Source organism: Scyliorhinus canicula, chromosome 15 (genome assembly GCF_902713615.1).
Source record: "Scyliorhinus canicula chromosome 15, sScyCan1.1, whole genome shotgun sequence".
Lineage (NCBI taxonomy): Eukaryota > Metazoa > Chordata > Chondrichthyes > Carcharhiniformes > Scyliorhinidae > Scyliorhinus > Scyliorhinus canicula.
This window is the reverse complement of record NC_052160.1, coordinates 10,089,563-10,116,025: the sequence shown is the minus strand read 5'-3', so window position 1 is coordinate 10,116,025 and position 26,463 is coordinate 10,089,563. Positions and strand designations below refer to the sequence as shown.

At 49.3% G+C, this 26,463-nt stretch overlaps 2 protein-coding genes across 3 annotated transcripts in view; one reads left to right on the top strand and one right to left on the bottom strand.

Moving 5' to 3' along the window:
• The first annotated feature begins 3,786 nt into the window (after nt 1–3,786).
• On the top strand, nt 3,787–13,734 carry rmi2 (RecQ mediated genome instability 2). The gene is made up of 2 exons (XM_038820723.1): nt 3,787–4,057; nt 12,993–13,734. Exons 1-2 carry the CDS (start codon nt 3,796–3,798, stop codon nt 13,139–13,141), a joined length of 411 nt encoding a protein of 136 aa, XP_038676651.1. The 5' UTR covers nt 3,787–3,795; the 3' UTR covers nt 13,142–13,734.
• A 5,784-nt stretch (nt 13,735–19,518) lies between these two features.
• The window catches only part of si:dkeyp-72e1.9 (syntaxin-binding protein 4), an 88,047-nt gene continuing 81,102 nt past the window's right edge, over nt 19,519–26,463 (bottom strand). For both annotated transcript variants that reach the window (XM_038819783.1, XM_038819784.1), the window contains one exon: nt 19,519–20,269. In XM_038819783.1, the coding sequence (XP_038675711.1) occupies nt 20,139–20,269 (131 nt within the window). In that variant the 3' untranslated portion in view covers nt 19,519–20,138. The remainder of the gene's footprint in view (nt 20,270–26,463) is intronic.

Below are 26,463 nucleotides of genomic sequence, written 5' to 3'. Positions count from 1 at the left end.
ATTGCCCCAGCCTGGCATTGCCACAGCCTGGCATTGCCCCAGCCTGGTAGTGCCCCAGTTTGGCATTGCCACAGCCTGGCAGTGCCCCAGTCTGGCAGTGCCCCAGCCTGGCATTGCCCCAGTCTGGCATTGCCCCAGCCTGGCAGTGCTCCAGCCTGGCAGTGCCACCCTGCCATGGGCCCATCACCGCACGGGCAGGATATTTCGGCGGTTCCTGCTGGCGGGATACATGCCCCGCTGATTCCGATGGCGACCTCTGCTGTGGGTTCCCCCGAGGCGGAGGGTGCAAAGAATGGTAAACCCTGACAGCAACGGGACCAGATGATTCCACCGCTGGCGAGCTTACCTCGCCACTGCAAAACATGCACCAGGAGGGGGGGGTGGCATGGAAAGTCCCACGCAATGTCTTTGAGGGATCAAACGGCCTCATCACGCCCCACTCGGTGACGGGAAGAGGCCGTTAAATCTCGTGGTCGCCGAGAAACTCTAAACACGCCCAAAACAGTACTCTGTTTATTTCCCGTTAAATTGTCTTTTTATAGACCTCATTAATACATTTGTAATGTAGTTAGAACATGGCGGAGGCTGTGCAGATGGGAAAGCTTTTTGCTTTTTGCTTTCTTCTTTCATGTTGTGGTAGTATTTCTCTAAAAAATACTCTCCAACCTCAGAGCACTCATGTCTGAGGTATGTCTTGGCTAAATGTTCGAACAGGTAAATTTACCTTCGGTTTTTTTTACTGATTTGTGAGGTAACTCCTACACTCATAAGTGGACATTACTTCATGGCTGCCTAAGGGTAAAACTGCAGGAGTTTAAAAAAAACTTCAGGGGCGAAATTCGCCTGGGGGCGCCTAAACTCCCGCCCCCACCGTGGCAGAGATTCTCCGCCACCCGGGAAGTGGCAGGGGCAGGAATCTCGCCACTCCGATCGGAGAGGCCCCTGCGGTGATTCTCCGGCCCGGATGAGCCGAAGTCCCGCCGCTGGGAGGCCTCTCCCGCTGCCGAGGTTTGAACCACCTCTGGAACGGCGGGATCAGCGGCGCGAGCGGGCCCCGGGGTCCTGGGGGGGGGGCGTTCGAACCCCGGGGGGTGCCCCCACGGTGGCCTGGCCCGCGATCAGGACCCCCCGCTCAGACTGCGGGCCAGTGTCCTGGGTGCACTATGTTCTTACGCGTCCGCCACGGCCTCCACCATGGCGGAAGCGGAAGAGAACCCCATATCGCGCATGCGCCGGCAGTGACGTCAGTTGCTGCTGACGTCACTGCCGGCGCATGCGCGGACCGGCGAAAGCCTTTCGGCCAGCCCCGCTGCCGGGGGCGCCGGTTTTTTGCGCCGGTCTTCTGGTCGCAACCGCTCCGGCGCGGGGCTGGCCCCCAAAGGTGGGGAGAATTCCCCACCTTTGGGGAGGTGCGACCCTTGAGTGCTTGGCGCTACTCCCCTACTCCGGGACCCTCCGTCACGCCGGGTAGGGGAGAATGTCGCCCCAGATTACCCAATTATTTTTGTTCCAATTAAGGGGCACGTTAGCCTGGCCAATCCACCTGCCCTGCATATCTTTGGGTTGTGGGGGTGAAACCCATGCAGACATGGGGAGAAATTGCAGGAATTGCTAGAGAGTGGCTGGGAGATGCTGGACAATCGCAATGGTTAAGAACTGGGAAATAAGACTATTGGTCTGAACTGGGCTTGTAAACTTTAAATGGACCGCCAGTTCAGATTACTACTCTTATTTTCTAGTTTTTCCTGCTTTCTTCCATTGGGAGAGGAGCGAGCTGAGAGCCACTTGGCTATCAAAAACACACAGCTTTTGTTGCATCAACAAAGCACTTGTAGGAACACTTACAAACTGCTGGAAGGAGTAAATTGACGAACATCTGGGGCGGCATTCTCCCCTACCCGGCGTGACGGAGGGTCCCGGAGTAGGGGAGTAGCGCCAAGCACTCAGGGGTCGCGCCTCCCCAAAGGTGAGGAATTCTCCCCACCTTTGGGGGTCAGCCCCACGCCGGAGCGGTTGCGACCAGAAGACCGGAGCAAAAAACCGGCGCCCCCGGCAGCGGGTCTGGCCGAAAGGCTTTCGCCGGTCCGCGCATGTGCCGGCAGTGACATCAGTGGCAAATGGCCGCTGACGTTACTGCCGTCGCGCATGCGCGATATGGGGTTCTCTTCCGCCTCCGCCATGGTGGAGGCCGCCCCCCCAGGACCCCGGGGGCCTGCTCGCGCTGCTGAGCCCGCCGTTCCAGAGGTGGTTTAAACCTCGGCGGCGGGAGAGGCATCCCAGCGGCGGGACTTCGGCCCATCCGGGCCGGAGAATCACCGCAGGGGCCTCTCCGATCGGAGTGGCGAGATTCCTGCCCCCGCCACTTCCCGGGTGGCGGAGAATCTCTGCCACGGCGGAGGCGGGATTTTAGGCGCCCCCAGGCGATTCTCCGACCCTGCTGGGGGTCGGAGAATTTCGCCCCTAGTTCTACACCAGTGCTACAAGTGCAGATGTGCTGCTGCCACCTGCTGAGTTCAGCAATTGTTCCCTTTATCTGTTTAATTTATTTTTGTTTGGTACTGCATAGTGGTTAGCACTGCTGCCTCACGGCACCAGGGACCAGGGTTCGATTCCCTGCTTAGGTCACTGTCTGTGCGAAGTCTGCACGTTCTCCCTGTGTTTTCTACGGTTTCCTCCCACAGTCCAAATATCTGCAGGTTAGGTGGATTGATTACTGGGTTACCGGGATAGGGTGGAGGTGTGGGCTTAAGTAGGGTGCTCTTTCCAAGGGCCGGTGCAGACTTGATGGGCCAAATGGACTCCTTCTGCACTGTAAATTCTCTGATTCTCTGATTCGGCATGGGGATTAGCGGCCATGGAAGGAAGGTGAGCAGCCTCCCCGAACAGGCACCGGAATGTGGCGACTAGGGGCCTTTCACAGTAACTTCATTTGAAGCCTGCTTGTAACAATAAGCGATTTTCATTTTTTAAAATCTTCAGATGGAGTTAAGATACAGATCAACCATGACCTACTTGAATGGTGGACTAGGCTGAAGGGGCTGAAGGGCCTTCTCTTGTGTTTATGCTTTTTAAATAATATGCCAGGTGGGTTGCACCACCAGTATCAGCAAACATGTTAAACGGGCCCCGGGAGTGCAACAATGGAAATCCCTTGTAATCTGGATTGCGTCGCTGTTTTTTAACGCCGCCACTGTGGCACTGCTGCCTCACAGTGCCAGGGTCCCAGGTTCAATTCCGATCTCGGGTCACTGTCTGTACGTTCTTCCAGTGTCTGTGTGGGTTTCCTCTGAGTGCTCCGGTTTCCTCCCACAGTCCACAGATGTGCAGGTTAGGTGGGGTTACGGGGATAGGGGAGGAAGGGGGCCTAGGTAGGGTGCTCTTTCAGGGGGTCCGTGCAGACCCGATGGGCTGAATAACCTCTTTCTGCACTGCAGGGATTCCAATCGATGATTCCACATGAACCTGAACCGTTAACTGTGTCGCCCTCTCCACTGATGCTGTCTAATCTGTTGGATTTCTAGCATTTTCATTCTTTATTTCAGATTTCCAGCAGCTGCATCATTTTACTTTCCTTCTGACAGCCAATCACAGGGGCGCACCCCTCTGCCGGCATATGATTGGCCAGTCATATGATTGGTCAATACTCTACAGCTTTCTGATTGGTCAGTACAGTCGATACGGTTCACTGATTGGCCCAGTGGCTCCCTATTCTGTGATTGGTGTGGAGTTTCCAAAACGTTGATTGGTCAGAGCTCATCCCCGCCCTCTGATTGGTTGACTGTTCCCGGCGGGAGGATGGAGGCGCCGCCCGTCAAGGTTCTGTCCGGACAGCTCCGGCCCGGCGGCGGCTCCCTGAGCAGCGGCACCGGGACCTGGCTGCTGCCGCGGGAGGGCAGCGGCCGGGCCCCGCTTCGGGTGAGCGCGGTGTGGATGCAGGGGACGGTGCAGGAGGTCCGGCCCGAGAGGAACGTCAGCCTCCGGCTGCTGGACCCGGGCGGCAGCTTCACCGTCACCGGGGCGGCCCGAGTGCCCCAGGGGAGGCCGTGCATCGCCATAGGTGAGGGGGGGGGGGCTGCGCTGAGGAAATAAACACCGGGACCCCCCCCCCCCCCCCCCCCATCACTCTGGGCTAACCCAGACCCCCACCCCGGGACCACCCCCACCCCACCCCGGGACCACCCCCACCCCACCCCGGGACCACCCCCACACCACCCCGGGACCACCCGCACACCACCTCGGGACCAAACCCCACCACCCCGGGACCACCCCACCACCCCGGGACCACCCCACCCCCACCCCGGGACCACCCCCACCACCACCCCGGGACCACCCCCACCACCACCCCGGGACCATCCCCACACCACCCCGGGACCACCCCACCATCACCCCGGGGCCACCCCCACCCCGGGACCACCCCACCACCACCCCGGGGCCACCCCCACACCACCCCGGGGCCACCCCCACCCCGGGACCTCCCCACCACCACCCCGGGACCACCCCCACATCACCCCGGGGCCACCCTCACACCACCCCGGGACCACTCCACCCCCACCCCGGGACCACCCCACCCCCACCCCGGGACCACCCCCACCACCACCCCGGGGCCACCCCCACCACCACCCCGGGACCACCCCCACCACCACCCCGGTGCCACCCCCACACCACCCCGGGACCACCCTCACACCACCCCGGGACCACCCCCACCACCATCTCGGGGCCACCCCCACCCCGGGGCCACCCCCATCCCCACCCCGGGGCCACCCCCATCCCCACCCCGGGACCACCCCCACCCCACCCAGGGACCAACCCCCCACCACCCCGGGGCCACCCCCACCCCGGGACCACCCCACCACCACCCTGGGACCACCCCCACACCACCCTGGGACCACCCCCACACCACCCTGGGACCACCCCCACACCACCCTGGGACCACCACCACCCCGGGACCACCCCCCCCACCACCCCGGGACCACCCCCCCACCACCCCGGGACCACCCGCACCCCACCCCGGGACCACCCCCACCCCACCCCGGGACCACCCCCACCCCACCCCACCCCGGGACCACCCGCACCCCACCCCGGGACCACCCGCACACCACCCCGGGACCACCCGCACCCCACCCCGGGACCACCCGCACACCACCCCGGGACCACCCGCACCCCACCCCGGGACCACCCGCACACCACCCCGGGACCACCCCCCCACCACCCCGGGACCACCCCCCCACCACCCCGGGACCACCCCGCGACCACCCCAGGACCACCCGCACCCCACCCCGGGACCACCCCCCCACCACCCCGGGACCACCCGCACACCACCCCGGGACCACCCCCACCCCACCCCGGGACCACCCCCACCCCACCCTGGGACCACCCGCACACCACCCCGGGACCACCCGCACACCACCCCGGGACCACCCGCACCCCACCCCGGGACCACCCGCACCCCACCCCGGGACCACCCCAGGACCACCTATGCCTTGTGGATGGAGGACAGGATTTGGGGAGTCACAGTCAGAGGCTGAGTTACCCTCGGATCCCTAGCCGCTGACCTGCCGGGATAGCCACAACATTTATACAGCTAGTTCAGTTTCTGGCCAATGGCAACCCTCAGGATGTTGTTGGTGGGGATTCAGCGATGATAATACCATCAGTTGATGGTGATGGTCATTGTCTGTGAAGTGCAAATGTAATTTGCTACCTGTCGGCTAAAACCTGTATATTGGGTACTGCAGATGCTGGAATCGTAACCAAAAACAGAAAATGCTGGACAATCACAGCAGGTCTGATGGCATCTGTGGAGAGAGAAGGGAGCTAATGTTTCGAGTCTGGATAATTCTTTGGCAAAGCTTTGACAAAGGGTCATCCAGGCTGGATACTGTCCGGGTCTTGCTGCATTTGGTCATGCACTGCTTCAGTATCTTATGATGGAAGGAAGGAAGGTCATTGATGAAGCAGCTGAAGATGGCTGGGTCTGGACGCTACCCTGAGGAACTCATAGGAACATAGGATTTGGGAGTAGGCCATTCAGCCCCACGAACCTGCTCTGCCATTCGATAAATCACGGCTGATCTGGTTGTGGCATCGAGTCCACTTTCCTCCCAACCCGCATAAATCTTTACTCCCTTGTCTATTAAAAATCTTTGTAACTCAGCCTTTAATAAATTCAATGATTCGGTCTCCACAAGAGAGTTCCACAGGCCAATGATTCAGAGAAAAAAATTCTCATCCCTGGGAGACCTCCTAATTTTCAGCTGTGTCCACTAGCTCTAGTCTCTCCCCTAAGAGGAAGCACCCTCTCAGGAGTCCCCTCAGAATCTTGAAGGTAGGTGACCAAGATGGGAATGGTGGTGAGGGAGAGCTTTCTCGCACAGCGAGTGGATGGGATCCACAAGCAGGACCTGAGAGTGTGGTGAAGGCAGGTTTAATCAAGAGGAAATTGGATTATTACTTGAAAAGGAGGAATGTGCAGGGCTATGGGGAGACGGTGTGGGAGTGGCAGTAAATGAATTGGCCCTTCATACATTCAGAACAGATGCAATGGGCCAAATGGCCACCTTCTGTGTTGTAAACATTCTGTGAATAAAGTTGGTTAAGCGGCACTTTGAAATCGGTGCTGACTAGTTTTAGCTCTAGTTTTTGTATTCGATCTTTGAGTAAAATTCCATTAACTTTCCTACTACTGATATTAAGCTAATTGGCTTCACACCCTGGAGTGTTCTCTAATTTGGACATTGAGTTCTCCTTCCGTGGACCCGAACAGGCGCCATAATGTGGTGATGAGGGGATTTCCATGGTAACTTCATTGCAGTGTTAATGTAAACCTACTTGTGACAATAATAAATATTATTAGATTATTATTATTAACACTTTAGCTGCTTGCCAATCCTCTCGCCTTTTTCATAATGAATATTTCTTTATGTACAGTGGTGCCTCTGCTATTAACAGAAGCAGGCTTGATGGGCTGAATGGCTTGCCCAAATGTTCTCCCCGAAAATCCAGTCTCATTAAATACACTACAGACCTAACCCATAAATTAACAAAAGAAAATTCAGGGGTATGGATGATCCACTCTTGGCTAATGTCAGCAAAATTGCAGAAATAATAAATGTTACTTTACCAGAGTGCCTTAATGTAATATTAGAAGAGGAGGTTAAAAATAAAGTCATGCTACTTAAGATAGAATGGTTTGAGAGATGATTGATAATCTAATCAAACTTCAGAGAATAGAACCACAAATAGATTGTTTCCAGTAAAGTTAAAGATAGCGGAGGCTCTATTATACATTTAGAAACATTCATTATGAAAACGATCAACGAGGACCCGGGTTCGAATCCCGGCTCTGGGTCACTGTCCGTATGGAGTTTGCACATTCTCCCCGTGTCTGCGTGGGTTTCAGCCCCACAACCCTCAGACTCGCGATCGAACCTGGGACCTCGGCGCCGTGAGGCAGCAGTGCTAACCACTGCGCTGCCTAGCATTTCCACTTCTGACCTGATGATGATGAGAAGGCTGATGAAGATGGTCAGGCCGAGGACCGCTCTCTATGGAAGAGAATTTTAAAGACTAACCACTGAGGGAAGAAATCTTTCCTCAACCTCATCGTACATGAGAGAACCCTTATCTTTAAATTGTACCCACGCAGACATGGGGAGAACGTGCAGACTCCGCACAGACTCCGCACAGACTGTACCCCCCCCCCCCCCAAGTCCGAGTCATTTTCACGGAACAGAGATTGGGGTGAGGAACGTTTACCAAAAAAAAAGGAGCCATCGGTTTCACCGGACAGCGAGGCTGAAATCTGCTCCCACTCATCTTCCCGTGTGAGGCATCATGACTTCCACTCGTCCAGTACAGACGTTGCTGGCTTGCCACAGCTGTCCGTCCGATCAGTTTGTCCTCCGGTGAGGCTGCCTGTGTCCCTCGCCTCAATGATGCAGGCGCGGGGATTGATCCCAGGAGGCGGAGATGAGCACGCGCAGTTTTAAAAAGCGGGATCGCCGCGTGCAGCCGGCTCATGCTGCCACCGCTCCTTGCTGTGGGTAAGGAATACGCCGGTCCACCATCACCTGGTTGAGCCACTCGCCGGCAGCAGCAAGGGTGTGATGGCCCGAACGTTGTTGGGTGGGGGGGGGAGTTATGGTTGTACTGCTCCGATGAGTGTGCGTGGAAAATCCATTCAGCCTGATGGGGGGGGAGAAAGTGTTGATTTTGTACTCTTGTTTCCTGCTGTGCACGTTCAGCTGCGATCAAAAGATTTTTCTGACTTTGAGCGTTTGAACCATGAATTTTAATGCGTTGAAATGTTAAATGGAAAGTGAAAGTTGATTTGCATTGCCATGCATCAACAGACTCGCCAGTGTGGTTAATCGTGTCAGAATTTCTAATGCACTCACTTTTCTATGCAGCTCATGAGTTGTGTGAGAGGACGGGAGGTGCTGGTGCAGCTGCAGCAAAGCTGGGGGAATGATATCAACCTTGGCCAAAACCCTCGGCACTTCTTTGTGCCGCATCCCTCTATACCCATCCTATCCATGTATTTGTCGAGATGTCTTTTGCACACCGTCTCATTGAAACATACAAGATTCTGAAGGGGCTTGATAGGGTGGGCGCTGAGAGATTGTTTCAGCTTGTCGGGGAATCTAAAACACAGGGTCACAGTCTCAGGATAAGGGGGCTGAGATGAGAAGGAATTCCTTCAGTCAAAGGGTTGTGAACCTTTGGAACTCTACCCCAGAGTGGTGTGGGTGCTCCATCATTGAATACATTTAAGGCTATGGATTAGACATATTTTGTTTCTCAGGGAATTAAGGGATGTGTGGAACCGGCGGGAAAATGGAGTTGAACCCAAGATCAGCCTTGATCGTCTTGAAGGTCGAACTTGGCTTGATGGGCCGAGTGGCCTACTGATCCTATTTCTTGAGTTCCTGTGCACTTTCTAGTGGCTATTCAAAAAACAGCTGTGCCAGAGATCGTGTTTGCCTCTTTGACTGAGGAATTGTTGCGTGTTTTGTGAAAGGTGGGGAGGGGGCTAATGAAAGCTATCCCCTCATGGCCCAGCAGTGCAGCCCAGGAAGGGCTGCCGTCTCATTCCTGGACTGTATTCGAAGACGAGGGAGAAAGAAAAGAAGAAAGATTCCGTAATGACGTTAGCTGAGTTAGCTGGATAGCTGATTGGTGGCACAGAGCGAGGCCAGTCCCATACCAAGGTTATTCTCAACTTGCCCCTCGCCTGAGGTGTGGAGACCCTCCCGTTAAATCACCACCAGTCAGCTCACGGGGATTATGGTGACTTTACTTAAAACAACAATCATTGCCCTTCAGTGAGGGAGTGGGCCTGTCCCCTACTGTACTCCAGTCGGGCTTTGTTGAGGTGCATATGGAAAATTGTTCCAACACGGTTGCTTCCTCACAGCACCAGAGACCCGGGTTCGATTCTGGCCTTGGGTGATTGTCTGTGCGGAGCTTGCACTTTCTCTGCGTGGGTTTCCTGCGGCTGCTCCGGTTTCCTCCCACGATCCAAAGAACTGCAGGTTGGATGGATTGCTCATGGTAAATTGCCCCTTTAGGCTCCAAAGATGTGAAGTTTAGCTGTTATTATGGGGTTACAGGGTTAGGGAGGGGTGGAGTGGGGGCCTAGGTAGGATGCTCTTTCAGAGGGTTGGTGCAGACTCGATGGGCCGAATGGCCTCCTTCTACATTGTAGGAATTCTATGTTTCTATGAATTCAAATTCTATGATCTGACGTTCACCTGAAAATCTTGAAGTACATTCCTGTCCTAATGTAAGGAACATGGCAGCCAACTTGTGCATATAACACACAGTGAAGTCAATGACCGGATCATCTGTTTTTGTGATCATCTCCTCAAATATTACATCCACCTTAGAGGACTGACTTGATTGTAACCTTTCATGGAACCCACAGCTTTCTGACTACCCACTGAGCCAAGGCTGAGAGAACTAACATTTAGAAATTTAACCCGACTTTGCAGCAGCGTCTTGACCACTATCGAAAAGTACATATGCGGGTTTCTGGTCAGCACTAGATTGAGTTTGACTGAGATGCCTTTCACAAGTGACAAATTTTTCCATGGGCATTGACCTTGAGCATGAAGATGAACTACTCTGATAGGGTGCAGGAGGACTGCGGGCACCCACAAAACTGACCCCAGTGCAAGTCGCTGCCTTTCAGAAGGGGAAGAAAGGTTTTAAGAGGAGCAGAGTGAAATGGCCGATTCTTTTCAAACCATAATAGTCATAAAATGAAAAAGTGTGGATACACTGCAGATTCCAATTAAGTTGGTAGATTGCGTCCTGAAAGAAGGTTCTCAAATCCAGAATGCAAATGTGCTATCTGAATAAAAACGCACCTTGTGTTTGAAAGAAGGGACCTATTTTGGTTGGACAAGTTTTAATAATCTTGCCCGTTCTTAAGGCAAACAATCGAGGCACTTGTGGAAAATGCTGTTCCAGTGCAGTATAGTGCAGGAGGGATCCGTGTTTTGATCTGACTAGCAATATTGGGTGCCTGCCTGTGGTGAAAATTGGGGTGGATATTAGAATAATACTTTCTGAAGTGCTGACTGGCAATTCATAACAAAAGTAGTCATGTGATCGAGCACCCACACCGCACTAATCTAGGGCACCAGTTAAATGTGTTAATAAACATGTTTTGCTGAAAAGTCAATTTTTTTTTCAGCTGAACAGTTTTTTTTTTGAGAAAACACTTTCAACTGTACAACATCTTACCCAGACGTTGAACTTAAAAAATCTGGTGAAATCTTTTCAAATCTCGTGCCTTTGTGGCTTCTATTTTCCACTTTTTTTTAAAGTGAGGAACCAGTTGCAAACTTTCTCTTCCGATGTTTGGAAAGATTCCCTCCCAAGTTTCTGTAATGTTTTATTTCTGTTATCCTGGCTGCAATCTATGCAATTGCCATTTTCCTTAAAAGTTGATTTCGACACGGTGACGCAGTGGTTAGCATTGCTGCCTACGGCGCTGAGGACCCGGGTTCGAATCCCGGCTCTGCGTCACTGCCCGTGTGGGGTTTGCACATTCTCCCCGTGTCTGCGTGGGTTTCACCCCCACAACCCAAAAGATGTGCAGGATAGGTGGATTGGCCACGCTAAATTGCCCCTTAATTGGAAAAAATAATTGGGTACTCTAAATATATGAAAAAAAAAATTTAAAAAAAGTTTATTTCGGGAGGTTATTTACGGTTGCCTGGCTCAGCGGCTGGGGGTATAACTGGGGTGGAATTGTTTTCTTGCAGGTATAGATGAGCAGTTTTGTTTCTCAGAATATATGTGTTAAAATGACAATGTGATTGTAGAAGGTTGGTGGCATGCAAATTGTATTGGAGGCATTCTGCACTGACCAGCAGTATCGTGACATAGAACGTCTACAGTGCAGAAGGAGGCCCTTCGGCCCATCGATTCTGTACTGGCCCTCAAAGCGCACCCTACCCCGGGCCCTATCCCTGTAGCCCCATCTAACCTGCACACCGTTGGACACTAAGGAGCAATTTAGCATGGCCAGTCCACCTAACCTGCACGTCTGGAGTCCGCGGACCTTGCTTATGTAAGTTTCATATGTGTTTGTTTCAGACACTACACCTTTAAGGGGCTTTCCCTTTTAGTTTATTTGCCGCAATCAAAATTGTTGGGTTGTGGGAGGAAACCGGAGCACTCGGAGGAAACCCACGCAGACACGGGGAGAACGTGCAGACTCCGCGCTGACAGTAACCCAAGCCGGGAATGGAACCTGGTATCACTGAGTATTAAAAACAAAGCTACTGAAAACAAACTAATGGGGGTCACGTCAGCTTTGTGTTGCAGGCTATTGGGTGACAAAATCCATTTCAGAGGCCTGCTCAAACTAAGCTGAAATCGGCAACACTTGTGATCGCACAGGTGGACTTCAAAGTTGGCTTGAGCGCGCTGTCAAAACGCGGCTTGGGGCACAAAATGGGGAGGCTTTGAACGATAAACTTGGATTTGGTTAGCACCTTGCACCCCCTCAGGATGTCCCAAAGCACCTCAGCCAATAAAGCACGTTTTGAAGTGCAGTTGCTGTTGCATTTTTTTACAATTTAGAGGATCCAATTCTTTTTCCAAATAAGGGGAAAATGTAGCATGGCCAAACCACCTACCCTGCACACCTTTGGGTTGTTGGGGGCGAGACCCACACCGACACGGGGAGAACGTGCAAACGCCACACGGACGGTGACCCGGGGCCGGGATCGGACCTGGGACCACGGCGCCGAGAGGCAGCAGGGCTAACCCGTGCTGTTGCATTGAAGGAAAACACAAACGGCCAATTTGCGATCCTCATCAATAGAGATAATTGGATAATGAACAGGAGGGGCGGGTTCAACAATAACATCAATGATTTCCTGTAACGTCATTTTATTAAATATTTCAGGGCAATTGCTCATTCTGGTGATCTTTTGTGGATCGAAAAAATTGCACTAAATGAACCATGCTATCAGTAAGTCTGTCATTGTTGACAATTATACAGTGTGTGTGGAGCAGAGCATTCTAGTGTGTTAAATATCAGTTCTGATGGAAGATTGCTGACCTGCAGCATTTTAAAAAATAAATTTAGAGTACCCAATAATTTTTTTCCAATTAAGGGGCAATTTAGCATTGCCAATCCACCTATCCTGCACATCTTTTGGGTTGTGGGGGTGAAACCCACGCAAACACGGGGAGAATGTGCAAACTCCACACAGACAGTGACCCAGGGCCGGGATTCGAACCCGGGTCCTCAGCGCCGTAGGCAGCAATGCCTACATTGCTGCCTACAATACCTGCAACATTAACTGATTTATTTCTCCCCAGGTGCTCCCTGACTGGCTGAGCATTATCGGCGTTCCCCGTTTGTTTTTCCGATTTCCGGCATCGGCAGCGTGTTTTGCCTTTTTGTGCTAAGTGCTGGCCTTGGGCTGGAAGGATCTTTACTGGTGTTCTGTTTTGTGTTTATGTTCCAGGGAAATACGTGATGGTGATGGGAGTGGTCCAGTCATGCAGCCCTGAGCTTGTAGTCCGCGCGGTGAAGTTGACTGATCTCTCTGGTAATGCTTTGCACCAGAGCATGTGGAAGCTTGAAGTCGAGGACCTTCAACAAAACATGCCATAGATTTACCCAAAGACCTCCCTGTCTCCAAGACTATGTGGTGACTTGAAACCCAAAAAGGGCGTGATGTCCCTGGGAACGGAGGACAAAATTCTTTGATACTTAAAACTGATTGGAGGCGTCATGGGCACAATGTTTGCCTCGCTCGTTGACAAGCTTGATAAACTATGAAGAGTTCGACTCTTAAATGTTTGGAACTGATGATAAATGGGGGGGGAGAAATGTTGGGCACCGTGGGGAAATGTTGGGCACCGTGGGGAAATTACATTTGAGGGTTTAATATGATGAAGTAGGTGGGAAGCCCAGCCCAAACATGTGTTTACAATGAGGCCTTGGATTCCTGAACTGAATTTCACCTCTGCCATTTCTTTGATGTGTCTGGCTTTACTTGGAAGAGCTGTAAATCCATGGTCAGGACTTTATTTATTTTGCCAGCTGGATGTGGAAGAGAAACTACAGCTCACTTCATCTCTCCTCCGTGTTGGGTGACGGCTACAGCTGAAGGGCTGTAAGTTTCCTCGGGATTTTAAATCTGAACGAAGGTGTCTGATTGTGTGTCATGTATCAGGCTTAAATAAAATGTGTTTGTGCTGTAACTAATGTGAGTTGTCTTTACCGTTTATAGGTTTTGAACATTTTAATTAGTTCTGGTTGCCGTTCTACCTAGTTCCAGTTCGGGTGAATGTATAGTTTTCTTAATATCTGAGAAAAATTAGTATTTTTAAAAAAAAATTTCCTCCTCCTCCTCCTGGGGTGAAAATAAAGTTATCCATAGAGTTATGGCAGCAATGATTTGAAGCCTCCTCAGCCTACCCACCTCCCCATTTTCTGTTTTCCCTTGGGTGCCAGGGTCAACGATAGGTGACTCTCCAACTGCACCATTGCCCCTCTGTCCATGTCACTCTGGCAGACTCCAGAATTGTACCAGTGCCAATCTGCATCCCACTCTTAACAGACCACTGCTTCCAGAGTGCAATTAAGACTTCCTCTTAATGATACAGTATTGGGGAAGTAGAGGGGCATCCACCTGGTATGTTTCTTAAAGAAAGGCAACGGCCACCACCACATCCTCTCGGTTCCCTCTGAGTGACACATCGTCTCGACTTGGACATATGTCATTGTTTCTTTATCGTCACTGGGTTGAATTCTGGAACTCCCCACTTTAATACTGGGTGCAGCCATTTAAAATAGCAGCTGGCTCGCCATCACTATCTCCAGGGAAACTGGGATTTGGGTAATGAAAGCTAGCCTTTTGAGCGATGCCCATACCATTAGAATGAGCAGAAAAGCTGTGGCAGAAAGTGGAGAGCAAGTCTTCTGTGATTCGAGTCTCACTCAAGGCTGCAGATGGAAAACTGTTCAGGACATGTCCGAAGGTTAGGGGATTCTGGCAGAGGTTTGCCGATGTCATGTCCACGGTGTTAAAAACAAGAGTGGCACTGAGTCCAGAGGTGGCGATTTTCGGGGTGTTGGAAGATCTGGGAATCCAGGAGGAGAAAGAGGCAGACGTTCAGGCCTTTGCTTCCCTGGTAGCCCGGAGACGGATACTATTAGCTTGGAGGGACTCGAAGCCCTCAAAGTCGCAGACCTGGTTATCGGACATGGCTAGCTTTCTCTGTTTGGAGAAAATCAAGTTCCCCATGAGAGGGTCAATGTTTGGGTTCGCCCGGAGATAGCAACCGTTTGTTGACTACTTCCTGAAAAATTAATCGTCAGCAGAAGGGAGTTGGGGGGGGATTAGTTTAGCTTAGAGTGAGGGGTTAATAAAGGTGGGACCTGTAAGGAAGGGAGATGGCTTTTGCACTATGTTTATAGTTTCATGGACATTGTTTATTTTGTTGTTGTTGTTACAATACCAAAAATACCTCAATAAAGTGTTTATTAAAAAAAAGGAAGTCTCTGGAGTGGGTCTTGAACCCTCAACCTCTTGATTTTGCGGCAGTGCTAACAATCAGCTAAAGAAATTAGGTTGATGGTGATGTGACTCATGTGGAGTTGAAGTTTCATTTCCTGGCTTTCCCAAAGCCAGGCAGCTGTTACAGGAACTGGACTCTGGGGTTTTGTATCGACTTCTCACTTTGTTTGCATGGCGCATTTCTCCAAAGTTGTGTGTTTTGGTAAAAAATTAATGGTAGTGCCGGGGATGTGACTCAATCTTTCAGCAGCAACTTCCTACAATGGATTTTTTTTAAAAATGGGAATTTTTTCATTGTAGAATTTCTGTGGTGGGGTGTCTGAACGACCTTCTGTCTGTGGAATAGTGGAACAAGAAATCTGGTTGTTTAGGAAGTACAGCAGTCTGCCTGGTGTAGGCTGTGGATTATAATGAGGTTCAGGAGGTCAACTCTGCTGTGAGGGAGATACCCATTGACGTTCATATAGGAATAAATTATTACTTGAAGTACAGGATCAGCTATGATCTTATTGAATGGTGGAGCAGGCTCGAAGGACATACTCTCGTTCCTATTTCTTACGTTTTTACTCCCATGAGCATGCACAGCTTTTGCCAGGGTGCCAAGGAGTAGTAAAAATCATATTTAGTTGCTCGGCGTTTCAGAACTTGAGTATTGCTGAAAAGAGATACATGCTGTCAAAGCTTTTTCCCTTGTACTCAACAGGATACACGAAAGGCTGCCAAAAACAAGTTTTTTTTTCAAGCAATATCCCAAAGCAGTGTTTCTAAACAGGGAAGGAAGAATGAATGAATTGTGGCCAATTTCACAGTCAACTCATGCTGGGCGGCACGGTAGCACAGTATGCAGTGGTTAGCACTATTGCTTCACAGCGCCAGGGTCCCAGGTTCGATTCCCAGCTTGGGTCACTGACTGTGCAGAGTCTGCATGTTCTCCGTGTTTGCGTGGGTTTCCTCCGGGTGCTCCGGTTTCCTCCCATACGTCCTGAAAGACGTGATTGTTAGGTGAATTGGACATTCTGAATTCTCCCTGTGTGTACCTGAACAGGCGCCGGAGTGTGGCGACTAGGGGCTTTCCACAGTAACTTCATTGCAATGTTGATGTAAGCCTATTTGTAACAATAAAGATTATTATTATTATTAACACGTAGCTCTAATTCCCGGATTGGGGCGAGGAATCGACCTGTTGGAACATCGGGGTTTAAAAATGAACAATTAGAACAGTTGTTACATTCAAGAATTCCCAAAAAGTTCTGGTTTGATTTTTGTTATGATTTAATCAGCTCCGAAAAATACTCCGTTTTCTGTAAACTGCAAAATTTTGTTTTCAATAGAAAATCCCTTTTCCCAAATCCCATGAAGTAATATTGTACATTGTTACACACAGGAGCCGTCTATGTGGGTAAATAACAATGTGGTTAATACCAGTCGCTCGGTTTCCAATACAGTCAATAGGTAAGGGATGCAATCAGTACACTTTTTAAACCAAATGTAAATGATATTAATCCTCCAATGGCAGGACCAACACTGAATATCCCTAATCAATGGAAGTATGGAGCAGTCCAGTTAAATTTCATTTAAAAACTATTCAACTCCAGTACACTTGCATTTCAACACGGAGGAACTGGTGATGTTACTGGAGAATGGTTAGGAGTGGTTAGAGGGTTATGGGGATAGGGTGGAAGTGAGGCCTTAAGGGGGTCGGTGCAGACTCGATGGGGCGAATGGCCTACTTCTGCACTGTATGTTCTATGAAATGATTCTACAGAGTCTCCAGCATGCCTTTGAGAAACGAGTGGAGTTCAAAATCTGAGAATACAATCCTGCTGGTTCAGCGCCACGTGATGTGGAGTGACGTCAGCAGAGTGTTGGCACGGACTTGGGGAAGGTTACCACCTTGATTGTATGAGCAACACCTTTAATAAACCTCTCGCTGTCTTTTACAAGAATCCAAAGTATGGGCAACTGCACCATTCTCTTTTTGCGGCAACAAAGACATGTAAAGAAGTAATTTTTCTAGTTTAATTTTTTGATCGAGCGATTATGGAATTTAGCCTGAGCAGAATACTCTTTGTACAGATGGTCTCATCTAGACTGCTACTCGCAGAACAGAATCCCCTCTGTGCGGTTAGTCTCAGAACAGAATCCCCTCTGTACGGTTAGTCCCGGAACAGAATACCCTCTGTACGGTTAGTCCCTGAACAGATTCCCCTCTGTACGGTTAGTCTCGGAACAGAATACCCTCTGTACGGTTAGTCCCTGAACAGAATCCCCTCTGTACGGTTAGTCTCGGAACAGAATACCCTCTGTACGGTTAGTCCCTGAACAGAATCCCCTCTGTACGGTTAGTCCCTGAACAGAATACCCTCTGTACGGTTAGTCCCTGAACAGAATACCCTCTGTATGGTTAGTCCCTGAACAGAATCCCCTCTGTACGGTTAGTCCCTGAACAGAATCCCCTCTGTACGGTTAGTCTCGGAACAGAATACCCTCTGTACGGTTAGTCCCTGAACAGAATCCCCTCTGTACAGTTAGTCCCTGAACAGAATACCCTCTGTACGGTTAGTCCCTGAACAGAATCCCCTCTGTACGGTTAGTCCCTGAACAGAATACCCTCTGTACGGTTAGTCCCTGAACAGAATCCCCTCTGTACGGTTAGTCCCTGAACAGAATCCCCTCTGTACGGTTAGTCCCTGAACAGAATACCCTCTGTACCGTTAGTCTCAGAACAGAATCCCCGGGCAGCACGGTGGCCTAGTGGTTAGCACAACCGCCTCATGGCGCTGAGGTCCCAGGTTCGATCCCGGCTCTGGGTCACTGTCCGTGTGGAGTTTGCACGTTCTCCCCGTGTCTGCGTAGGTTTCGCCCCCACAACCCAAAAACGTGCAGAGTAGGTGGATTGGCCACGCTAAATTGCCCCTTAATTGGAAAAAATAATTTGCTAATCTAAATTTATAAAAAAAAAGAACAGAATCCCCTCTGTACGGTTAGTCCCTGAACAGAATCCCCTCTGTACGGTTAGTCCCTGAACAGAATCCCCTCTGTACGGTTAGTCCCTGAACAGAATCCCCTCTGTACGGTTAGTCTCAGAACAGATTCCCCTCTGTACCGTTAGTCCCTGAACAGAATCCCCTCTGTACGGTTAGTCCCTGAACAGAATACCCTCTGTACGGTTAGTCCCTGAACAGAATCCCCTCTGTACGGTTAGTCCCTGAACAGAATCCCCTCTGTACGGTTAGTCCCTGAACAGAATACCCTGTGTATGGTTTATCCCTAAACAGAATACCCTCTGCACGGTTAGTTACAGGGCAAAACATGCTTTTATGTTGCAAAATGAATGCACGATGCCTCTTCTAGATAGTCGGTGGATTGTACTGCATCAAAGTAACATTGTGTACATACAATAGCTTTCTGGGCATTAGATGATCAGGAATGAAAAGCACACCCGCTGTTTGAGTGGGTTGTGCAAACCGAATTGTTTTGCAGCTTACACATGCTTGCCTCCTTCTCTGCAGGAGGCTTACTGCGTGTTGCCTCTGGGGGCTTAATTAGAACTATCTCTAGGTGATCTGGTGTCCTGAGGGGGAAACAACAGTTCCAGTAAGATTTTGACTGTCATGAAGCATCGCACTCACGATGGGCGTAAGCTCACATTCTACAAATGGGGCTCAAGGACACGCCCATGATTGAGACAATTTGCTGTTAACAGGAGTTTAGTGTTGCTGAAATCCAGATGCTGTGCAACATTGCCGCGATACGAAAATACTTTGGGTTGGTATTCTTTAGCAAAAGACACGTGAAGGGAACAAAAGGGCAGCACGGTAGCATTGTGGATAGCACAATCGCTTCACAGCTCCAGGGTCCCAGGTTCGATTCCGGCTTGGGTCACTGTCTGTGCGGAGTCTGCACATCCTCCCCGTGTCTGTGTGGGGTTCCTCCGGGTGCTCCGGTTTCCTCCCACAGTCACAAAGATGTGCAAGTTAGGTAGATTGGACATGATAAATTGCCCTTAGTGTCCAAAATTGCCCTTAGTGTTGGGTGGGGTTACTAGGTTATGGGGATAGGGTGGAGGTGTTAACCTTGGGTAGGGTGCTCTTTCCAGGAGCCGGTGCAGACTCGATGGGCCGAATGGCCTCCTTCTGCACTGTAAATTCTATGAAAACCTATGGTTCTTGTTCAAGTTTGGTCTCGTAGCAGCTAACCAAAATAATTTCTCCAAAAAAGGACACAATGCAGTCCATTCGAAAGGTTGGGGATGGGGAAGGGACCGTGAAGTTGCCACATCAAATATCAAAAGGTATTTTAAATTTGAATGAATAAAATGCCGCAGTACAAAGTACTCTTTTCCAGCCTCGAACCCTCGCCGACGTTGTTCGTCTGAAGTTGCACAGGACTGGTGAACTGCTGCCATACTGGATTCCACCACCGGAGGCTCTCATCACACAGTACTCTTCAGCTTGGTGCAGGGTTGTGGCTGAAGGTTTATTTCCCCCACAGGGCTGTGAAATGTGGTACAAATTGAACTAAATATTGAGCTGGCCGAAATAAATAAATACGGGACAGCCAGTGTGATAGCAAGTGCCCAAGCTGAATATCTACCCCCTTAGCCTGCATGTTGCCACATTAGTCTCAAGTTGTCATTATCACTAGAGTAGTATAAACGTGCCCCAAATCTGCAAACGTGATTCAACTGCAGGAGCCACTAGAGTTTTAATTCACAGCCTGCCAACTCATAAAGTGGGATGATCTGTCCAGTTTTACAGTGGGGTAACCTTTGCCCAATCCGCATAGACATTGGTACTGCTAAAATCACCAACCATCCCACTCATAAAACAGGCATCGGGCCCTTTGCACATGTTCATGATTCATGCCCGCTCTGGGAACTAGTTTTGAAACGGGGTCCTAATTAACTGGGTGGCCAACTAGCAGTGTTGACAGTATTGAATCTGTCTCTTATCTCCCCCCATGTTTCAGCATATCAGGACTGATACCTACAGTACAGAATACTTACACAATATTACATATACATTATATATATATATAAACAGAACTGGATATCAATAGAATATGATAATTTTTTACATCTTTTTAAATAAATAATATTTCTTGCAGCTGGCTGTTTATATGTGAGTGTGTCGGAGGGTTTTTGTCCCGGCTTGCCTTCCTGCTTTGTGCTGTTGGTTCCTGGGAAGCTTCACCATCTGTCTTCACGCACGTGGCTGCAGTGGAACAGACAATAAGGGTGACAATGTTAGGAGAACGTCCGGCTTTCAAAGCAGACGTTTTCTATCTTCCACCTCACAATCTGCCAACGTGAGACATTGTGACCATTTGAGCATGGTTAACAAGAGCAGTGATGGATCAGAAAGTCATTTGGGAAAAAAAAAACTAATATTTTTTTTGCCGGATGTGGGTTTCGCCGACTGGGCCGCCGGCTGTTGTCCACCCCTGATTGTCCATTCGATTGGACTTGAATGCTTAGAAGAATACCTGGCTTTCTGTTTGAGTGGAGTTGACAATCGAACAATGCCACCCCCATACCCACAGCTCCTTCCCGCGCCGCCGCCCTTTCATCCCTCAAAGATATGCAGGTCAGGTGGATTGGCCATGCTAAATTGCCCCCAAGTGTACAAAGGTTAGTTGGGATAGGACGGATGTTGGGCGTAGGTAGGGTTTTTTTTCGGAGGGTCAGTGCAGACTCGATGGGCTGGATGGCTTCCGTCGGCGCCGAAGGGATTCTATGATTCTAATCCATGGAATTAATTGGAATTGTCGGGACTTATTTTATTTTTCCAGTTGCTCCCGTGTTTGTGTTATATCTTAAAATGTCTACTTGTTCCCTCACAGCAATCAGATAATCTTCCAGCCAAAAATAGAGGCCGAGGGGGGGCATGGTGATGCCGTAGTTAGCACTGCCGACTCACGGCGCCGAGGACCCAGGTTCGATTTGGGTCCCTGTGGAGTTCACAAATTCTCCCCGTGTCTGCGTGGGTCTCACCCCCACAACCCAAAGAGTTGCAGGGTAGTGAATTGGCCACACTAAATTGCCCCTTAATTGGGAAAAAAAATAGATTTGGGTACTCTTTTAAAAATACAGAGACCGTCTGGCCCATCAGAACTGTGCTGGTTCTGTGAAACAACTATCCAATTAGTCCCGATTCCTGCATTTTCCATGCAAGCTTATCCTTTTCAAATGTGTGTTCAAAACTCCGACAAAAGTTACTACTGAATCTGCTTTCACCGCCCTTTCAGGCAATGTTTCCTATCATAATTCGCTGACTATACTTATCCCCAGTGGTTTAATCCTCAGTCTGCCACAGAAAATACTTCAGAATGTGTCCAGGGTGTTTAACAGTTTTTTTTTTTTAGCATGTTTTCTGTAACTCTCCAAGTGGCTTTGCGTTGAATCAGCTATTGTGGCGATATGCCTGTGAACTGTATCATAGTTGGATGGTGTGCGACCTCCAATCAGCAGGTGGCGGTACCATGCGGGTTCATGTTGCGACTAACCATGTACCATGTGACCTGGGACCCGCTATAAAGGGAGACACACCTGGCCATCTCCCGAAGAAGGAGAGGGTAATAAGACGTACAGGTAATTGGTCAGTGCTAGGTGTAAGTCCCAGAGGAGTAGCAAGACTCCATGATAACGTGACCTGTATCAGATTGCCATATTGCCGCACGAGACACAATAAAAGGGTCCTGGTTTGGACAGATCCAAGTGTTTGGTGAGTTACTTCACAAAGCACAAGGGACCAAACACAACACCAATTACCAGCGTTTTATCAATTTCTCGTTCATATTCACAAACTCCACAATACAACACACAGTTAGTGGCAAAGTTACAGCGTGACAGCATTCCGACATCCCCAATTTGTGGACGGCATTTTAAGCTATAAGCCGCAATTTAACTGCTCCGATTCATGTTTTAGTGCCTGCTGAATTTTAACATTTGTCCATCAAAACTCTGCCACAATTAAAATAAATACACCAAAACGGCATAAAGGTGGAGTCATGACATTATATTCAAATGAATTAAATTCACTTGTGTCTTTTCACTGTGTTAAAAGCCAGGTATTTATCATCAAACATATCATATCCATTATCTTCAAATGATAGATTTTTAAAAATCCATTCAGAGGTTGAGAGCGAGCATTAATTGCCCATCCCTAATTGCCCTAGAACTGAGTGGATTGCTGGGCCATTTCAGAGGGCGAAGGCAGAAGTGAGCAAGATGGGTCTTCACCGTGTCCCAGGCATCGTTTGACTTTAATTCCAAATTTCACCACCTGCCAAGGTGGAATTTGATCCCCGGTGCCCAGAGTATTTTTTTTTCTAAATTAAGGGACAATTTATCGAGGCCAATCCACCTAACCTGCACAGCCTTGGGTTGTGGGGGTGAGACCCACACAGACACGGGGAGAATGTGCAAACTCCACACGGCCCAGGGCTGGGATCGAACCTGGGACCTCAGCGCCGTGAGGCAGCACCGGTTCCCAGAATATTACTCTGGGTTTCTGGCTTACTAGTCGAGCGACCCCCCCCCCCCCCCGTACCCATATGACGATGGATCAAAATATATCAGTAACATTGCAGAGTGGCCTGTGCAGCAATGAACACTCACGGCGCAAGTATCTGCCCAGAACTGATTCAGGGAAATCTGAAGGATAACCTTCGAACAAGAGTCACGTCAAAATAGTTTATTACTTTTCATTTTCAATCCAAGTGAGACCATATCCAAGTTTTTAAATTGGGAGAATGGAATATGCAAACTCATGTACAGCTATCGGCACGTTCCTCTCCCGACCCCTGTCACACATTCAAGCAGAAACCATTATTGCGCGGTTTTGGTGTTCCTGGTCTTCTATGTATCCAGAGTATGCCTGGTGTTCTGCATGTGTGGACCACATCCAATCTCCTGCATGCATGGACCGGTCCATAGTCTTGACATTGGGATGCTTCCATGCAAACTGCGGACTGAAGACTGTTTGGCAGTCTTCATAATTTACTTGACAAATTGCTAACGTGAAAATGTTCGAACGTCAAATGTTTGCTTTGAACCACAAGATTAACGGTGACTCATTCCGCACAACATACTTAATACAACGCCGTCACCATCTGCAGCCACAAGTGCACCTGTTGCAGTTTCTGAGAATAATCCTGACATAAAAAAAATGTGGCATTTTTGTTAACTAACGCCTGTGTCTAGTCATTTTCGTGCTGGTTTACTGAAGTTACAATTTTAGAAATGGACCCAGACTTGCAAGATGAGAACTGCATGGAAATATGGTACATTCGAATTTGACGGTTATTTAATATTGTGGTCACAGGGGCTGGTTTAGCACACTGGACTAAATCGCTGGCAGCGCGGTTCAATTCCCGTACCAGCCTCCCAGAACAGGCACCGGAATGTGGCAACTAGGGGCTTTTCACAGTAACTTCATTGAAGCCTACTCGTGACAATAAGCGATTTTCATTTTCATTCAGAGCCCTAGCTACTTAAAAGGTGTTATTTTTATGATATAGTGACTTGTGTTCTGTGTAAGATGTTACGCATCAGGCAGATGTACAGCGTGTGCGCCCCTATCTTGGTCCTTGTTTTGTATTTTCAAGCTAAGCTGACTCATATTTTACCCGGAAAGTTAAATGCAAATTATTTGTAAAACTCAAATATGAATGGTAAATCTATTTGAGTGCAAAATTAAATTGGACTTTGGTTCCATCTTGTGGCCAAATATTGTACAGCACAGCAGTCATTCCCGAGGAATAGGGGTTACATTTTTTTGAAACATTATTGTTTCTTTGATCGCTCTGATTTTAATTTGTTGATGATGCGAATCCCGCCTGCTGTCTGGAGGACCAGTGGGAGTCCCGTGCTGCCTCAGTTCGGGCACGCCTGCTGTTGGGAGGATTTTAAACTAATTCAGCAGGGGGAGGGGACGCAGATGTTAGCAGAATAGGGACACAGCATAGCACAGAAAAGCAATCAAGTCGGAGGGAGCAGTAGCAAGTTTCAAGGGAGTGTGACAAGGCTGTATGGTCTTTACTTTAATGCCAGGAGTATTGCAGGTAAAACGGATGAGTTAAGGGCGAGGATTAACACGTGGAATTGTGATACAGTAGCCAAGGGCAGAATTGGCAGCTCAACATCCTGGGATATAGAATCTTCAGGCGAGACAGAGGAGGGGGTAAAAGAGGAGGAGGCATTGCATTATTAGTTAAGGAGTCAGTTATTGTAGCAAGGAGAGATGATACCTTGGAGGGGAACACCGCTCAGTCCATCACACGAACCTGCCTCCCATCCATTGACTCCATCTACACCTCCCGCTGCCTGGGGAAAGCGGGCAGCATAATCAAAGATCCCTCCAACCCGGCTTACTCACTCTTCCAACTTCTTCCATCGGGCAGGAGATACAGAAGTCTGAGAACACGCACCCCCCAGACTCAAAAACAGCTTCTTCCCCACTGTTACCAGGCTCCTAAATGACCCTCTTATGGACAGACCTCATTAACACTACACCCATGTCTGCTTCATCCAATACCGGTGCTTATGTAGTTACATTGTATACCTTGTGTTGCCCTATTTTGTATTTTCTTTTATTCCCTTTTCTTCCCATGTACTTAATGATCTGTTGAGCTGCCCTATTATGTATTTTCTTTTATTCCCTTTTCTTCCCATGTACTTAATGATCTGTTGAGCTGCTCGCAGAAAAATACTTTTCACTGTATCTCGGTACACATGACAATAAACAAATCCAATCAAATCAAATGAAGCTTTGTGGGTACTTAGGAACAAAAAAGGGACAAAAAAGTATTGCTAGGTGTTTATTATAGACCCCCAGATAGTCAGTGGGAAGTTATGCGCAATTCGCAAAGGTGTGTAAAAATAATATTTGGCGATTTCAACTTTCCCAATTAATTGGGATAATCGCTGTGTTAAGAGCTTAGATGGAGTGGAGTTCTTAAAATGTATACAGGAGAACCTTTTAGCCCAATATGTAGAGGGTCCAACGAGTGACAATGCAGTGCTGGACCTAATTCTAGGGAATGAAGCCAGACAGGTGGCTGATGTGTTGGTGGGGGAGCATTTTGGTGATAGCGACCCCAACACGGTACAATTTAAGTTTATTATGGACAAAGAAATAGACAAGTTGCAAAAAATAGTTGTGGACTGGGGTAGAGAGGAATTTTAGTAAAATAAGGCAGGTTCTGGCCAAGGTAGACTGGGAAGAATTACCTGTGGGGAAATCTACAGAAGAGCAGAGGAGGGCATTAAAAAAAGAAATGGGGATGGTACAGGCCCAATATGTTCCCTCTAGGGTAATAGGAAGGTGTAACAAGTCCAGGGACCATGGGTGACCAGAGATATTCAGGATGCGATGAGAAGGAAAAGAGTGGCTTTTAACAAGTACAAAGGGAGCAAATCAGCGGAGACATTAGTGGAATACAGGAAGTGCAGGATGGAGCTTAAGAAAGCAATTAGGAGAGCAAAGAGACATCTCCGGCTGGTAAAAGTAGGGAAAATCACAAGATATTCTATCGGTATATCAATGGGAAGAGGATAAGCAGGGAAAGAGTCGGGCCCAAACGACAACAGAAAATACTGGACAATCTCAGCCGGTTTGACAGCATCTGTGGAGAGAGAAGGGAGCTAACGTTTCGAGTCTGGATGACTCTCTGTCAAAGCTGGAGAGAATTGGAAATAGGGTCAGATTTATACTGGGAGGGGGGGGGGGATGAATGGAGCAGTGTGGCTGGATAGGAGGCCAGTGATAGGTGGAGATGGACAAAGGTGTCGAGGACAGAAGACAAAAGGAATGTAACTGGGGGTGATTAAGGCTAAGAAGGGGCTGATAGCGGCACATAAAGAGATTAGAATGTGTGAATGGCCGAACAAAGGTGAGCAGTGAGTCAAAGGGCAACTAGGAACAGGTGGCCCAAGTGGATTGGAGGGGGGGGGGGGGGGGGGGGGGGGGGGGGGAGGGGGGGGAACAACGCTGAGGGAAAAACATCAATGAAAAAAATGAAAATAAATCGATAGAAATAAAAATGGGGTGAAGGTGGAGGAGAGAGTTCACAGTCTGAAGTTGTTGAACTCAATGTTAAGTCCGGAAGGCTGTAATGTGCTTAATCCTCCAGTTTGCGCTGGGCTTCACTGGGACATTGCAGCAGGCTAAGGACGGACATGTGGACGTGAGAGCTGGACGGTGAGTTGAAATGGCAACGACAGAAAGGTCTGGGTCCTGCTTGCGGACGGATCACAGATGTTCTGCAAAGCGGTCACCCAGTCTGCGTTTAGTCTCTCCAATGTAGAGTAGACCACACTGGGAGCAGCGAATGTAATAGGCCAGATTGAAGGACGTGCACGTGAAGTGCTGACTCACTTGAAAAGAGTGTTTAGGGCCTGAGATGC